The sequence below is a fragment of the Cenococcum geophilum genome (genome assembly GCF_001692895.1).
Source record: "Cenococcum geophilum 1.58 unplaced genomic scaffold K441scaffold_2, whole genome shotgun sequence".
Lineage (NCBI taxonomy): Eukaryota > Fungi > Ascomycota > Dothideomycetes > Gloniales > Gloniaceae > Cenococcum > Cenococcum geophilum.
This window is the reverse complement of record NW_027137560.1, coordinates 1272405-1289466: the sequence shown is the minus strand read 5'-3', so window position 1 is coordinate 1289466 and position 17062 is coordinate 1272405. Positions and strand designations below refer to the sequence as shown.

The window sequence follows — 17062 nt, the reverse complement described above, 5'->3', positions numbered from 1 at the left end:
CCTTCTCGCATCTTCACCCGACATAATGCTATAGACTCGCCAGGGTTCTCTTACCTAGCCCATAGCTCTGTCTACAGGTCAGAACAGCTGACCGCCAGCCGCTACTGTCCGCGGCGGGGCCCACGCAGTGGCGTCTCCCCACCGCTCAGCTGTCAATCCCGCATTCCCAGGATTCTCAAGCCCAGCCTCGAGCTGTTTCTCATAGCTTACAACCTTCAAGCGCTCACTCTCGGCTGGCGTCAACGCCAGATAAACTTCCACGCCCACCATGTGCAGAAACAACGACATCCAAACCTGCGATTATCAGCCCTAATCTAATAAACCATTCTCCAAACTTGTTAAACTCGAAATAGCAGAAACAACCGAACATACCGTCATCCCAAAATTGATACCAAGACTCGCTGAGATATTCTCCGGCATCCCTGTGTCCTTCGCCCAAACCGCTACCATCCCATTAACAGTCCAATTCCGCACCACATCAGCTGCACATTGCGGATAGAATAGCGCCGCCGTCTCCACACTTCCATACTCGAAAGTAATCTCACTGCACGACGCCACAGCATAATAGCTTCCCACCCTACTCGTCACAGCTGGCGCAATCTTGAGCAGGATCCGCACTGTTATTATTGACCCTGCCCACACTATCGTCCGCAGCATCCACACACGATGCTGATCGATCTGCAGCCTCTTGACATTATACAACGCCATAGCCAGCCCGCCGGACGTGGTGAGCGCCAGCACACCCACAGCCGCCTGCGTTGAGATGTCGCCCCCAAAAGCACGACGAGCTATCATAAGTGCACCCACATTGCTAAGCACCAGCAACATGACCACGAGATAGCCGTTTAGCCGGTGAAAGAGGAGGTGGCGGTGGCGGATGTATGGCACGAACTGCCACACCATGAGCAGGCCGGCTGGCAGCGCCGTGGCCAGGTGCAGCGTCAGTCCGATACGGTAATGGCCGGTGCGAAACCAGTACCATTCAGAGGGCGCTGTGTTGGAAGCGAAGTTGCCAGCTACGTCGAGGTATTGGAGGCGCGAAAGGCAGAAGCCGAACATGGCGCCTGCGAAGATGATAACTACAGGCTTGTTAGAGAATTGCCTTTAGAGTAGCTTTGTAACGGGTTTACTCGGATGTTTTAGGTGTGGGAACGCACAGAGAGGGAGGTTGTAGCCTTTATTAAATCCAACACTCCTATATGCCTTTCGCCAGGCTCGACGAGCCCCGGTCTCGGATTTGTCGACGCCTTCTTCGTGGGAAGATGCTGGTCTTTTAGGAGTGACTAGGGCGTGAAACATCATTTCTAAATGTGGTGATTTAGGAGAAGGGATCGAGTAATCGTAAGAATGTTGGATTAACGAGGCAACCTGGTAGACTTGAGGTAGGAAACTAATCCGAATCAACTTCCAAAGTGCTAATTGGTGCAGGGAAGAGCAAAGTTTGGCAGAGCAAGAGCACGCTTTTATAAGAAAAACTACATTGAGAACCAGAGTATCCTCAAAAAATACCAAGACCATTGTATACGCCTTCCAATGCGCATATCAAAATGAATGCGAGGGACGCGCAAAGAGCAATCGTCACACATACATCCCTAGTCACAAAAGAAAAGCCCTTGAAACCGTGACTGATGCCATATTTGGTAATACGAGGCAACGAAGTCTGAAGTTGAGGTAGTGGACCACCGAATTGGGGAAAGCTTGCGAGGACGCCAAGAGAACGTCACCACACATCGACTTGCTGCGCCCTTTTACTGCATGCCACACGATATGAAAAGCACATATTACAAGGTACGAGGCAGCTATTTACAGTTAAATTACCGAAATGTACGGTAGCTTAGGCCAGGACATTGTTAATGAGGGTGAAAGCCGTTCGAACTCCAATGATTTGCTAGTGAAGATCTGCGATCAACGGAACCTAGATTGGGTATTAATTGTATCTTGAGTACACCAGATGGTTCGTTTTTATGTTTCACAGTCATTGAGTGGTAAATATCCAATCCCAGACCAGTAATTCTACGCCCTTGAATCCTCCCTCAATCGTTTCAACTCCTGCATCACTTCCGTCACACTCATTCCCATCTCCAAACCCCTTCTCAGAACGTCTTGCTCACTCTCCGGCGCCATCCCACCCGGAGCAGGTGGTCTTCGGTCAAGGTTAGTAGGGAAAGGGTAACCCTCCGCCACTGCGGCAATGAAGGCTTCCACTTCAACACTCATGCCTCGCTCTCTATACATTTGCGCAAGCCCCGTCCAGCATTTCTCAATGAGTGGCATGCTATCCACCGTTTCCATCGGCTTCCCGAACGCACTGCTTATCTGCAGCAAATTTGCGCTTCTCTCACACGCCTCCGTCCGATTCTCGCCCGCAGCATGGAATAACGCTGGGTTGAAAAACATGCCGTCACCCTGTTCCAGCGGCAGACTGACATAGTGCTCCAGGAAATACTCGTTGAAATGCGGTAGCCGGTACGCCATGAAGCCCTCTGCGAACAGTTGGCTGAACGGCAGGAACCGCGTCGGCCCGCTATCCAGCGGCATATCCGTGTGCGCGACGGCCCCTTGCAGCGTCAGCAATTGCGATGCAGCCTGCGTCGCCTTCGGGAAATGCGCCGTCGCATCCGCCGTCTGGAAACCTAGGTGGTAGTCGCGGTGGCTAACCTGCGCTGCGCCGCCGGGCTTGACGACGTTGACTTGTGCCGTCACGCGGTATGCGGGACCGAGCCAGGCGTCGCAGATACGCGCGATCCAGGGGTTCGAATAGTACTGTAGGAAGCTGGAGGGGTCGAGGATGCCGTGCTTGCTGAAGGAGTTCCAGATGCGGTCGTTCTTTCCAGAGCCGGCGAAGTGATCGCCCCCCGCGGAAGGCGTTTCGGATGCGATGATGGAGCTATAGACAGTATTTACTTTCTCGATCAGTTCATGGTCTCGGAACAGCCCTTTGGTAACAAATACGCCGGGCCCAGAAAGAAGGATGTGGTGCCACTCATCTTGAAGAGCGGAAATGGTGGAAGGATACGGATGAGAGAAGTCTGGAAGAGTATAAATGGGAATATTTGACTGGACAGAGGATGAGAGAGGGTAATCCTCGGTGCTAGCTTTTTGGGAGCATAGTGTATTAAAGTCCTCCAGCGAGGGTGGTTGTTCGATAGAGTAACACCTAGATGGAATAGCCACTCTTCTAAGGATGTGACTCCCGTTCATAGTGAATCTAGCCCTTGCGAATTTTGAAAAACAGATGATCAAAATACCAAACTCGCAAGCCCTGAACGTCTCTTAATGGAGAACCGGTCAATTAAAGACATTTTTGAATCCTTCGAACCCTTCCAGCCAATGACGTCAAATCTTCCCCGCACTGAAAGTAGCCCCACTTCCACCAGGAATGGTAATTATTCCCAAACTAACATTTCCTCTATACCTACCGCACTCCGAGATCCTGTATCGGGTCTAGCCTCTGACGCTAGAGATGCACTGCTAACATGTCATTCGGATATTTAGATCCTGGTAAGGCCAAAGAGCCTGGTATTGCAGTATCTATCTGGATAGAACCTCCTATCAAAGTACCTAGAGATTCAACCTTACGAAGACTTCGTTAGAGGCGCTTATGTGCGAAAATTCTACAGACTGAGCTTGCTGGGTCATAGATTTACTAAATACATTCGACTCACAGATGTAGTGGAAAAATAATTGTGAGCATTATCCAATCCAGTGCTAAAAAGTAGTATATCCATCCGCCCATTAAAACATTAGACCTAGCCTAGAGATCGCTAGTGCAAAGGTATTGCCAAAACGCCAAAGGCAACTCCAAAGACGATACTTCAATATTACCATCACACTTCATTAATATTCATTAGGGTCTTAGGTATCATTATAACTTAGCCCTCGCTGGCTGATCATAAGAATGCGCTCATTCCGAGGTTCTCCAGAAGACGCTAAATAGTCACGAGCCCCCGCAGCCGTGATTCGATCGGACGGGTTTTTGACTAACATAGTTCCCATAACGTTGAACAGCTTGAGGAGTGCCTTCTGCTTATCAGATTCGTCGACGTAGATGTTCTTTGCAGCGTGGGCCATTTCCCAGAGCTTTGCGATCCAACTTTCAACGCAACCCATAGTATTAGAGAAGGCTTTTACTCCGTCACCGAAAATTTCTCGTTCCTCTTCGAAAATTTCCACTTGTGGTGGGTCCGAGAATCCATAAAGGAGGAGGACTAAAATTTCCAAAATGACGCAGCCGAGAGCCCATATATCCCGAGCCCGACCGTGACGACTAATTGCAGCCATGTGTTCAGGTGGTGCGTACATGAGCGTTCCGGCTTCCCAGCATGTTTTCGATGTTTCCTCACTTCCTCTCAATCGGGAAACTCCGAAATCGGCTAGTTTGAATATCCCGCCATGGATGAGAATGTTTGACGGCTTGATATCACCGTGGATGAGATACTTTGACGGTGGAGACTTACAATGGACAAATGCAAGGGCATCCATAAGCCCTGTCACCCGAGTGTAAACAACTTCACATAAACTACTCCTACTGGCCAGGGGAGCAAGCCAAGCTGGAATTTCTGGAAGCCTGAGGAATTCATGGAGATTACCACCATCTGCGAATGGAAAGATGAGACCATAGTGGCCAAACGGATGTGCAGAGGGGACCTCGAAGGAGGCCGAAAATTCTATAATGCACTTATGCTTTCGAGAAGAAACGGTTCGCAGTGTTTCTAGTTCTCGGTTGAAACATTGCGTGATACAGGCCCTTTCACTTATGTTTCTGGGCCTCAGCACCTTAAGAGCATAGGCAGTCTAAGACATACAACATGTTAATACATTGGGCCGAGATTTTGGTAGTGATCGAACATACATTAGGACCACATAGGCTCGCTTTTAAAACGCTCGTTACGCGGTCTTCTTGAACTAGCTCTTGGATAATAAACTTGCATTGGAGTTAGCTTTGGTAATATGCAACAAACTTAGGCCGAACTTGCCCTGAGCTCTTTCGACACGAGCGAAATTGGATCGACGATAGTAATCTTGTATCAATATTAGCTATGCTTATATATTTGATAATATTGCTGTTGTAAGTTTGCCTTTAGACCGTTTTCTTCATACACAGCCTTTTTGACGCTGCCGATTTTCAGTAGTGTAATGTGGCGATGCTCTTGCGGCTGAGAAACTGGCTGAGTACTTGGCTGAAGTAGGATCCCCCCGCTACTGTGATCATAATTTCGGATAGCTTTCAGGGTCTCTACTAAATTCAACCAGTCGAAAACGATATTCGTCTTTCTCCGTACAGGGATATGATCTCTTGCGTTATCTCTCAGCAACCCCGAAAGTTGTCCGAAGCATGTTCCTGGTGTCGTGTCGATCTTAGAGTACCATGGACAGAGCATCTCAAAACGAAAGGAACTTGTACTATGAGCTTCTCTGATTGAATTTTGCAAGAAATCTTGAACCTCGTTGCTCATATCAAGATACGAATCGAAGATAACTAGGGAATCCGAATTTTGTGCTTGGAATGCAATGTCGGGAAGCCAGTTGAGTGAGCATGCTGTTGGTCTGCAAGGGTCCATGCCTTATATAAAAGAATGAACGGGTCAGCCAAGAAGGCGCTACTGCCAAGGATACTCTAATTATTGGGCTGCCCACCATTTTTCATCTCCCAATTGGGAACTGACGTTAAGTCATCATAGTTAGTGTTGAGGACTCGAGTACCTCCGACATAGCACCACATTTGAAGATCATGTGCGCAAAGGCCACGGGGTTCCAGTGTAATTGATTCCAAAAAAGGTATTAAAGAGCCCACATATGGCAGAGCGATTACCTCGACCTCATATCCAAATAATTTGAAAGCTTGTATAAGTTTTTGAGCCTGATGGGTCAGCTGGGATGAGCGGAGGCTAGCGTGTAGGTACTTACTTCTTCTGTAATCTCATCGTAGTCACCTAACCAGAAGATAACCTTTACATATACCCTTCTATACGCATCCCCACATGGATGGGCAGGCGGCATGGTGTGGTCTACCTAGGTCACATCGACATGAGCAGGCCTCAAGAGTCTCTGGATGTTGTATAACATTAACAAGAGTCATTTGGCAAGGCTGTTGGGCGGGGTCCTCCCCAGCCGCGAGAGGCTGCTACATGTCGTTCGTATCCGGTGAGAATAAAGAGAAGGCTGCATTGGTGTGGCTCGCTATCAGTGACGCGCGGACCATGTTGACACGAATATTTGCCTTGGTGCATTAGAAACTCGCGACAAGACGAGAACATGGGGGTTTAGCTACGAATTCTTTTGGGTCGTCGATTTTAGGTTTTAAAATTGTAGGTCTATTAAATGTGCTAGTGACTCCCGATATTCGCTTGGTTGTCTACTCAGTAAAGCATATAGATTTCCGCATTTAATGCAACGGTTAGCGTCCTGCCATTAAGTGAACTGTGCACTGATAAAATAACAATTGGGCATCCCAACTTAACCCGATTGGTTCTATTGGACTAGATCTTATCGATAACCATAGGATAGCACGCGTGTTAGTGACACTTCACCCCGCATTTCAATTTCTACGGGAAGATTGTGCGTGCCACTCAAATCAATCGTCGTACGGGTTGAGAGTGATTAGATACTTTCGCATTTCAGTCAAAGGACACCATTATCATGGCCACAAATGTCGTATCGGCAAAAACCAAAGAAGAGCTAATGCTGTTAGCGCAATACACGTTAGTCAGATTGGAAGAAGAATTCACGGTTCACAAGAAGCGATGGAGCAATAAGATGATGAGAAGATGTCAAATTACGTGAGTCGGATGGCGGCTCGGCGCCGTGGTTAGCGGCAGGGTCTTCTGGAAACTTCATCTAGCCGATGAATGGTCGACGTCTACGTCTATGCCGTCACTCATTTATGGCAAACGATAAAATGGCCTCTGGTGTCCTGGTCGCCGTGCAATGTATGACTGCATGAAATACTATATTCCGCTGCCGTTCTATTCCTTAACCCGTCAGGGTCGTACAGAAAGTGGTCTGTGCGCGAACACCAGAATCAAATCTACGCATGCTTAATATAGAATTCAATTATGAATTTAACCACCCCCATGCCTCGCAATTGTGCTGGGATTGATGCAGGTTTTGTCCAGAAGTCTCAATGTAACGTTCCACTAAATGAGACAGCTAAAATACTATCCCGAAGCCCTGGCCACTGCCCCATTTCGAACCTCTTTATATTGACTACCATGGCTCACCAAGCACTCTATTTGGTTGCGGTATGTGCCGGATACCATTCCGTAGAAGGACGACTGCTGATTACTTTATATTAAGTGACTTAACTTTAAAGAATAGGTTTATATATCACTTTTGCATGATAATTAAGCAATATTATTAGCTTCTTATTTCTAAGCACAGGTCTTGATTCCGCTCATTTGATTGGCTAGCCCTTATCGATAACTGTACGACCAATTTTGGCGGGTTAAGGGATAGTGGCTCCGTGTCCTGGGGGGAATGGAAAGTACATATTCGGAGGGCATGGCCTCGATCGGATTTTCTGGTTCACATTCAGGGGTGTGAGGGCGCAGAAGATTCTCAGAGGATCCTACGGGGCGATCTGTTGATGATACGGTATATGCTTCTAGAAGTGCTGAAGGATTTTCTTTCTTTGCATCGAGATGCCTGCAAGGGTCTCGGTGAGAAGGATCGATTTGAGAAATAAAATACCAATCAAAGAAAAAGATGCGATGGGCTATACAATGAGTGCAATCTCATGGTAGCATAATTGAACAGAGTTTCAAATGCTTCTTTCAGTTGTGCAGTATTGAGGGACCAGCATGAAACCACAGAGATAATTTTGGTTTGGATGAAGGGCAGAGTCAACCTTTCTCTGAATATATGTATTGAGTAATGCTGCATAGCCATTCCATTGAAGTGGACAGCAAGACATTTTCGTGGAGATTAGTTATCTCATATGATGCCGAATCGAGCGTAAAGAACGACTGTCTTTTCTTCTATACTGTTCATCATGCCCCATAACCATTGGCATTTGAACTCCAAGCTTAGAGTTGCTACCACACCAAACGTTCAAACGACAGGATAATACAAAGTTTCTGGAATATCACTAAACCAAGTATATACGCACCGGCCAATATCATCTCTCGTATCCAAGCGCTGTTTTTCTTCCAAAAACTTAACATCAAGAATTAATGTGGTGTGTTTCACTATATGAATGCCTTGCCCTCGTTCATGGACGGTCTGGCATTTGATGTTGGCGGCGAAGATATGCTTTCTGCACGAACCAGTGACGGGTTAGCGGTGACATTCACGTAAGACTAAAGCGTGATGAGCATTAGGAGAACGAACCTCGTCTAGCGCCACAGCCAATCTGCCGTTATCCTCGACCACTCTCCTAATCTCCTCGTGCACACTGCCCTCTAATTTGACTACGCAGTTCTTCGGCAGCCATCTGAGAATATGAAACGCGTTCGCGTAGACGTTCGTCGTACTGCTGATGGTCCTGTCCTCCGGGAACATGTACGGAAGCGTGATTGTGAATGTCCGAAGACCCCAGCAATATCTCAACCCCAGCCGCACCAAGTCCGCGAAACCCTCGAGAATATCATGATGTGTAGGTATGGTGAGGCACACGTGCTTGATTAAACTTCGAGAACGTTGATGTAAGGTGCCTAGCGTGTGAGTCGCTGAGTCTAGTTGCAGGACAAAGCGGTTGTCCGCATACAGCACTGGGCGAGCTTCGCGATATACTTGTTGACTGACGCGTAACAAAGCTGGAATAATAGGTTCGGAGTTAATGTTTTCGGATGTAGAGCGAGTGGCGGTGCACTGTGGGGTGCGGAGAGACTGCGCGGTACGACGGCGGACTTCAGAATGGGAAGCCCGGTCTGAGCTGTCGCTGTCGGCGGAGTAGCTAGAGCTGTCCGGTTCGGGGGCCCGTGCCATATGGAGAAGAATTGGCTTTGGGCGACTTAGTGCCATGCGGTATATGTGTATACGCAGCTCGGTAGGGAGAAGCATGAAAGGGAAGGGTTTATCGGAGGCTTGCGGGGATGAAGTGGTGGACGTCGTGGCGAAACCAGCGCACGGCGAGTCCGGGGGAGTAGGAATCATGTTGAATATTGCATCGGGCGTACGAATTCGTTTTGCAGGTTTTGGTGAGCGGCTTGGGGTACGGCTCATACTGATGGTAAAGGTATTGGCAAAGGGAATTATATAGCGTAAGTATGATGAGGTTGGAAGGTAGAGGAGGAAGATGTTGGAAATAGAAAGGACGAGAAGGGAAAGGAGGTAACTATATAGCGACAGAACGCTATTGTACCTATTATTGCTACTGCCAGAGCATCTCCGGAGTAACGGCTTCACTTCGTATGCCTTGCCGATGGTAAGACTCCCCGCTGAAAGGGCTCGGCTACGCTAAGCCGGGGATAGAGTGAGTGGCGGAATAACGTCTGCATCACGCTCGGACCAACTAGAAGTGAACTCGTTACATTTTTGCCTTGACCACCCATGGCTCTGAGAGCTACACCATCCATCTAGACGTCCAGAAGATACTTAACAGGCAGATAAAGAGTAGGTATCGTCTTATGTGCAATTCAAGCCATAAGACACACGACCAGCGAATTCCTGGTCATGCAAAACGTAGACAAAACCCTCCGGAAATGAATCGATCATAATACAACTGCAACACCGTTTGCCTGTCATGAGCACCGCAGCCATCAAAAGCCCCCGTCAACTTATCGTTGAATGGCCAATGAAGGTACAAAGAAAGGGATCAAAGTAAACAATCGTTACAGCAACGCTCTAACTATTGAAATAAGTAAAAAGAAAAGGAACCATCTCTGACGACCGCTATAGGTCTATCAGACTCCCATTCTGCGGTTGCTGCTGGCCTCCGTGCTGAGCACCTCCGAAGGGGTTGCCGCCACTATACGGATTGGCTCCAAATGACCCTGCGGGTCCCGTCTGTGCTGGCATCATTCGGTTTTGAGCGAAGCCAGTCTGTTGTGGCATGCCAGTGAATTGCGAGTTTAAGAAGGGGTTGTTGCCGGTTTGGTTTGCATTCAGCCTGTTCAGACCTTGACCAGCGGAATTGACAAAAGTTCCCGGTGCTGTGTGTTGAGCAGGGATACGAAGATTGCCGACATTTCCAAACGTGTCCTGGCCTTCACCGCTGATGAGGAGAGCATTGAGCTGTGCACTGAGCGGATTGGTGTCTTTTGGTGGCTGTGCTGTCTGTTGTGGTGAGAAAGTTACGGGAGGATTGAAATTGGTGTTGTTAAATTGAGTCTGTGTCTTTTGCTCTTGCAATGTACTAAGTGTTGGGGGCCTTTGCGGTTGCGCACTTTGTGGTCTGTTGAAGGATGAGGCAAACGGATTATTCGAACCAGTTGGCTGGGGGAGGAGAGAATCTTGATGCGGTTGTTGGTTAGATGCCCAAGGATTGTGAGAGCCTGGCTGCAACGTGTTCTGTTGCTCTAATGGCTGTTGCTGCTGGTGACTCACATCACCCAGGGCATTCAGCTGTTGCCCGTATGGATTGTTCATGTTGAAGGCAGTCTGTTGAGGCTGCAAATATCCTTGACCACCAAAGGCCTGATCGAAACCTGCTTGTTGAGGCTGCTGTTGATAGCCACCGTAACCACCATACCCATTCTGAAATCCTGTCTGCTGGCCTTGCATGCCAGTAGGCTGAGAATAGGCATTGTTAAGGAAGCCGGTGTTTTGAGGATTTTGCTGGTCGACCAGATTTCCGAACCAATCCACAGCACCCTGCTGCTGGTACCCTTGGTTATTTCCGGTTGGTTGAAATGCAGCCGGCTGCGTAGGAGTATCATCAAATAATGATGATGCGTTGGACTCTTCCAACTCTCGCCGGCGGAGTTCCTCTTCTTCCTTGCTGAGCTTGATCGCTTTTGCAAGATCGTCATCATCGGGAGAGTGGCCAGCGTTCTTTTCGCGTCGTTTTCTGTCCTCCTCCGCTTCGTTCTTACTTGCTTCCAGCGCGAGCTTCAGCTCAAGGTCTTCCACGTCATTTTCCCGCTTTTGCCGTTGTTCCCTCTGACGGGGTCTTGGTGCATCTCCGCCACTTCCATATCCATGTCCACCAAATTCCTCAATTCCTGTAACGCGAGATTTCCAAGTTTTCCGGTCCGACCGTTCCGCTCGAAGTCTTTCCTCATCCAGGATTAAGGAAGTAAGCTCTTTGGCAGAGACTCTGACTGTATGGACAAATTAGTTGGAAAGTCTTGAGATGGTAATCAAATTTACCATTTTGACCAACGTCTCGACCGTCCTCGTCAATGTACTGGAATTCTCGCAATGTCTTGATGATGTAGATGTTTTTCCGTGCCCAGGTAACGACAAGTTCAGAGCCCTCGTGCAGGCAGTAATCAAGAACCTTTAGCGATTTTAGGACATGGCGCCAGTTCTTTCCTTTGTCGTTTAGCCGTTTGTCTAGCATATCCATGACTTGGTAGAAGTCGGTAGAGCTAGACAGCCCATAGTTAGTGCAAGCTCAGCGCAAATGCAGTATACTGACTTGTTGAATGTGATTTGGGCAATCTCCGCCATGTCGGAGCCCACCGGACCCCACGGGTCATTGCTAGTGGCTACATAAGTCAGTGGATGCCATTAGAGAGGCCTTGGAATGCCATACCATTTCGAACCTTTACTTCCACCGCAGAATAGCCTTTGGTGACGTTCTTGACGCTCCTCACCACTTTCGACATTATGACTAGCGGTTATGATTTCAATATATCTTAATGCACGGCGCGACGAGTATTTAGAGAGGCCCAGGTGATATATTCGTCGCGTGATCGAGAGGGATGCGAAGGCCGCTGAGAGGCTTCAGGTGTGCTTAGGGTGATGGTCGCGCCAATAGTGCAAGCCCTTCCTGAGAGCTCACTTGGCCGAAAAGAAAATGTGCAAGGAGCGGTCTTCCACGATGCTTCTTTTGGATAGAGAGTGTCAAAGGAAAGTTGATTTGTTTGAGGTAGTGAGGTGGCGGATAGTACCTGGTAGAAAGAAGGTTGAGGTCGCAGAGCGGAGTCGTCACCAAGCCCGTGCGAAGATGAGGCTGGGCTCGGCTGTCAGTTTTGTGGCTTTCTTTTCAACCTTTTGGTTGTGCCAAAGCTTGCGTGCAAGCATGACCCACCTCCTAAAATAGTATTTGCTGCATACAATCACAATGTGGTAAAACAGACAGAAGGCTTTTGACAATGTATCGGTGTGGAATCAGAATTCTGGTGGGGTTTCCGAGGGCATCCAAAACTATTTGGTAAATGCTTAGACCTGTTCTTTTCGATAGCGGACCGTCAGCGACTCTATGCATCCAATTAAGTCCATGTTCCTTATTCCTTCCACTCAATGTGACTGGAGGAAAGTTCAAATAGTCTGTTGTAGCCTTCTCAATACCAATGGACGGAACCCGCCGGAAATCTAGGCCAAATCTCTGCATGCAAGAACTAATCTTTCCGTTCTACTGCGAAATATGATAAATCAACTATATCATTTTTAGGTACATCGCAAAATATTCAAGCACACACATCACACGGAATGTGTTGGTAAGATGGTTATACGAGTGAATGTGGTCCATCATTAAGTAATCCAGTCTAGTTAAAGTGTCGTGCCAAACCAAAAAATATAGCTGCATGAGCCAAAGACGCCCTCTCCATCCTCTTCAAGGACGCCATTCAAAGCCCATCCGAAAGAAAACCACAGGAAGCCCACAGAGATTACGATGTCTTCCGTCCACAGTGAGGCGTTGAGAGATGAGGACAGCCAGTGCAAACTAACAAAAAATCTGAAACAAACAAAGGAAATGCCAGCGATAGGATGTTGTATTGAGAACAAAAGTTCCGGAAGGACTAGCAAGATGTACTAGGGAAGCCATGGTGCCGATTGCCTTAGAAACCCCAAAAAGACGAATGCCAATAAAGCCACGGGAGGGAATTTTTCGGGAAGTAAAACAGGGGTATAGCCACTGCCAGGAACACCAATATATAAGCTCTGAGCTATAGGTACACGAGGACAAAGGAAATTTTCGACTCTACTGAACGGGTGGTGCCCACATGTCACCAGCCATCCTCTGCTGACGCGGATCGTATTGGTCGGGCTCTGTGCTCTGAGGCCGTCGAATGTTGGAGTTTGGATAGTACATATTTGTAGCAGACGAATTATAATGAGGTTCTGGGTAGACATAACTATCAGCTGGGCCTGGAGAGGGCAAGCCTTGTTGAGATGGGGACTGCCAACCCATGGTTCCCATGTGAGGGCTTCCGTTGACGCTCCCGGGTTGACCATGATTAGCTGAGGCAGGAGGCTCTAGAATAGGCGGTGGTCCGTAACCACTTGGGTGAGAGGTGAGCGACGGTCGTTGATTGTTTACAGCAGAGGTGTACGACTGAGAAGTCAAAGATGGAGAAGAGCGAGGACTTGGTTGCTGGATTTCATTGCGAAGATGAGGAGGCACGTTCATATTGCCCATGTAAGCGTAGTCTGATGCCTGACGGTGCATGGCAGGAACAACAGGCATTCCTGCTGCTGGCGAGAGGGATATAGGCCGTTCGTTGGGAGACGGCGTTCCTAGTGGAGATGCAGTCTCAGAGAACTCATCCGCATCTGAGCGGGTTGACCTGCTTGGAGCAGATGCACGCGAAGCTAAAGCAGCGGCAGTAGCAGCAGCGGCTTCCTCAACGGTGCCAGTGTGGTGGTTTTGATGCCGGGTGAGCGTGGTACGCCGCGTGAAGGTCTTCTGGCAGTCGGCATAAGGACATTTGTACGGGCGTTTTCCCGAATGTATCCTACGGTGTCTAGCTAGGGAACTTGAGTCGCTGAAAGGCTTTGAGGCGGTTAGTTTAAATGAAGGCTTAGATTATCACAATATATCATACCTTTCCGCATCTTTCACACATGTGAGGCTTTTCTCCGGTGTGAACACGTTGGTGAACGGTTAAAGCGGAGCGTTGGATGAACTGCTTGCCACATCCTGGATAATCACAGACGTGAGGGCGGACACCACTGTGAATGCGTTCTAGAGTTCGATCAGTAAGTGACGTGTGTTCTGGATGGCTGGAGACCCTACCGTGACGAGCAAGGTCACTGCGTCGCGCAAAGCCCTTACCACATGTCGAGCAGGCAAAGGCCTTAGGTGGGCCCGTGTCGGATGCTGGTCTTCCACCAGTTTGTTGGTTCTGCTGATCGGGAGGTGCTTGCTGTGGATACGTATGGTCGGGCGGATTCGGGATATAATTGTTGTTGTTGAGCAGAGGCATTGGGGTTTGCATCTGCGAAGGCGAGGGATAACGCATGCCGTTCATATTGTTCGACATTGGCGGGTACGATTGAAGAGGTTGCGGTGCTTGCGACGAATAACGAGACGAGTGTTCGGAGGGATGGGGGGATACGCCACGATCAGAGCCGTTCTCTGACTTGATCCTACCGTTGAGATAGGACGTGGGGCCGAAATGTTGTTGTTGGAGGTCGTGTTGCATGTTGTGCTGCATATCGTACCGTATCGGTCTTCCTGCTATAGCTTGCGCTGGAATTTTAGTATTAAGTATATTACCAAGCTCCATCATCCAGCGTGAAGAGTGTGTCCTCTGGTGGAAGCAGGTGTATGAAGGGAGGCAAGGCGGGATCCAAAACTTGGGAGGAAATTTGCGCACCACTGGAGGACTGGCTGATGGCTGCGAGAGACCCTTCGAGCGGGGGTATGTGCATTCACTGAGACCTAGAGTCCGATCGATATGTCGTTCTTGATACTGTTGGTATCCAGAAGACCACCACGCAGAATCAAAGCTTCGTTACAGGTGGTCCGTCCGACTGCGTCAAGAAAGGGTCGGACCGCGCGAGGGTCAATGCTGAGGGAGCACTATTATGTGAATCAGGTCAGCGTCAAGTGTGAGGGTTGAAATGCAAGTGGAACAAAGCGTATTGCGCTCGAAGGCGATGGACAGGAGAGGACGGTGCCAGCACGGCGAGGTGAATCGAAAAAGGGGACGCTCCAGCTGACGGGCAGGTGCAGGGCATGACAGGGGGCAGTGGAACACGGTGCAGCGACAGTCAACAACGTACCTGTGATGAATCACGGCCACAGTGTGCTCGGGGGAGGGTGAAGAAGAGTTGAGGAGGTTGTGAGAGTGAGGGTACGAGGTACTTCTTCCTCGTTGCGCGTGTTGGTTATTTCTCGCTAGTCCGGATGAGGCTTCGGCTACTTCCGAGTCTCTTGCCCCAAGTGATTTCACCTCGTCCAAACTCTGGGCCGACGCTCCCACGGTAATAGTAATAGTCCGCTGGCTGGACAGGAAACCTTCGGACTGCTGAACCCCGTTAAACCACTCCTGAGCCTGTCGAAGTAATCGCGAGAAGGGTTGTAATCTAGGGAAATCCGGACAACTAACGGAACGCTGACTGCCCGGCTGATGATGTGCTCCAGAGAAAGTAGGTCTTCCAGATCCCACCCCAATGTATGCAGTTACCCGGTGCCTGCGCCAGTGGATGATCTGGCTTTTCCCTCCGCTTGCCTTGCCCGTGGTCGACCCAGACCAAATCGTGAGAATACAGCCCGTAAACCGGAAGCTCGGATTCGTGCGAGGCCAGACGCTCACGACGGCTGGACCAGATACTTGGATTTGGTCTACCAAAGTCTGCCTTGAGCTGAATCCTCCGCTGCTGTTGATATAGTATAGTTCTCTGCGGATTGGGTGGTCTAAGACCTGGAGGCGCCGGATCTGTCAGCTCTGTCTTTGTGCCTCCACGTTCTCCTAAAATGGAAACTCGAAATATTGCATAAGAGTGGGTTAGTACCTGTAACTGTTAGGTCTTATGTGCTCCTTCAGGTATTATTAGCTGCATGAACTTCGGTTTGGGGGCTGGAGGGCTACTCACGCTTGGTTGCAAGGACGCTTGTGGGGTTTGACTTCTGGGGGTCTCTCTCTCTCTCTCTGTCTCAGGAATCGTGCTGGTAGGCGGTGCTGCTGGTCTGGTGCTGCCAGTGTAAGCGGCTGCAAACTATCGAAAATCTTGCTAACGATAGCGTTAAAGTGTGGTCCTGGACTTTCGTGGGCGTTTAACACGCGGGATATGCGAGATTACTATCTGGCACCACTCTGGCTCTCGCAATAGACGTGGTGCGTGTAACGTGAGCCTGCAAAAGGTCGGAGCCTGAGTAGGGGCGAAATGTAATTATGTAGATCACAGATTGTTTACAGAGAGGTTCGAGATTACGAGTCAAAAGCAACCATAGCTCTGCGGCCGATGGGTTACCCTTGCAGGTCAGTCTTCCCAGTCAATGCTCGGAAATCCCGCTGGGGCAGGATGAGCGCTGAAGCATTTCTGCGGCCTCCGTTTAACGCTGGGGAGGGAGGTTCGGTGGATGCACGGGCAATGGATCAAGCATTTTCACTGCAGGCTTGAGCGAACATGTGGGATGGCATATTTTCTTCTGGCGGATACAGCCTTCTGACTATCTCAACACGAGACGGCACATGCAGGTCTTTCAAAAGCACAAAACAACAGGATGCCGTAAATCTGGTGTTCAGGCAAGACGCGCATTGTCCAAGTGGACGGCGGGAGGGGTGGGCAAGGGCCATGTTTGGAAGCCCGCTAGAAGCCTTCGACAGCGCCAGGGCCGCCATGTTGTCACGATGCAGTCGCCCACAACCTCAAACTGCCCGTCCGGCTCAGGGATCGGTTGAGGGCCATGCTCCGGCAGAAGTCAGGTCAATTTTAGCCTGTTGCGAAACGTAACTCAGAGGTTACGTGGAGGACAAGCAGCCTCTGCGATGCGGGTTCAGGGAGGGGCCAAGCCGACCACCGCTCAAGTCGGATTGATGAGACACCCCTGATTCTTGTTCCATCTTATTCCATCCGGCGGAATGCGCCATAATTCGGGCCTGAGTCGACCTCGTGGCCGGGTAAGCCCTAGCACACCAGCCACATGTAGAAGCGAAAGTTTAACGTACATGACATCAACAGGAGCATGTCCGCTTTTGCGTTATGGCTCCGGACCGTAACCTCCTTGAGTTGCAGCCGACGTTGAATATTGATACGCATCTTCGCTGATGCCCATGTGCTGAAC

The 17062-nt window shown here is 49.3% G+C and overlaps 6 protein-coding genes across 6 annotated transcripts; all 6 read right to left on the bottom strand.

The window, feature by feature from the left end:
• Positions 1–78: 78 nt before the first annotated feature.
• K441DRAFT_535330 (uncharacterized protein) lies at positions 79–1299 on the bottom strand (the record flags this gene model as incomplete). Its single annotated transcript, XM_067642365.1, has 3 exons — positions 79–294; positions 373–1079; positions 1158–1299. The coding sequence occupies 3 exons, from the start codon at positions 1297–1299 to the stop codon at positions 79–81; spliced, it is 1065 nt and encodes a 354-aa protein (XP_067509722.1).
• A 542-nt stretch (positions 1300–1841) lies between these two features.
• Positions 1842–3262, bottom strand: K441DRAFT_651022 (phytanoyl-CoA dioxygenase-like protein). Its single transcript, XM_067647131.1, has one exon. The coding sequence runs from the start codon at positions 3199–3201 to the stop codon at positions 2014–2016; it is 1188 nt and encodes a 395-aa protein (XP_067509721.1). The 5' UTR covers positions 3202–3262; the 3' UTR covers positions 1842–2013.
• Positions 3263–3595: 333 nt separating this feature from the next.
• K441DRAFT_692117 (kinase-like protein) lies at positions 3596–4810 on the bottom strand (the record flags this gene model as incomplete). Its single annotated transcript, XM_067652537.1, has 2 exons — positions 3596–4768; positions 4806–4810. 2 exons carry the CDS (start codon positions 4808–4810, stop codon positions 3856–3858), a joined length of 918 nt encoding a protein of 305 aa, XP_067509720.1. The 3' UTR covers positions 3596–3855.
• Positions 4811–7805: 2995 nt separating this feature from the next.
• On the bottom strand, positions 7806–9371 carry K441DRAFT_600620 (uncharacterized protein). Its single transcript, XM_067645203.1, has 2 exons — positions 8329–9371; positions 7806–8254 (listed from the first exon to the last, which is right to left on the bottom strand). Exons 1-2 carry the CDS (start codon positions 9160–9162, stop codon positions 8210–8212), a joined length of 879 nt encoding a protein of 292 aa, XP_067509719.1. The 5' UTR covers positions 9163–9371; the 3' UTR covers positions 7806–8209.
• Positions 9372–9673: 302 nt separating this feature from the next.
• K441DRAFT_96512 (ENTH-domain-containing protein) lies at positions 9674–11886 on the bottom strand. Its single transcript, XM_067654569.1, has 4 exons — positions 11639–11886; positions 11522–11591; positions 11251–11471; positions 9674–11201 (listed from the first exon to the last, which is right to left on the bottom strand). The coding sequence occupies exons 1-4, from the start codon at positions 11709–11711 to the stop codon at positions 9832–9834; spliced, it is 1734 nt and encodes a 577-aa protein (XP_067509718.1). The 5' UTR covers positions 11712–11886; the 3' UTR covers positions 9674–9831.
• A 1144-nt stretch (positions 11887–13030) lies between these two features.
• K441DRAFT_533402 (uncharacterized protein) lies at positions 13031–14474 on the bottom strand (the record flags this gene model as incomplete). The annotated part of the gene is made up of 3 exons (XM_067642281.1): positions 13031–13822; positions 13875–14014; positions 14066–14474. The coding sequence occupies 3 exons, from the start codon at positions 14472–14474 to the stop codon at positions 13031–13033; spliced, it is 1341 nt and encodes a 446-aa protein (XP_067509717.1).
• Between the last annotated feature and the right edge of the window lie 2588 nt (positions 14475–17062).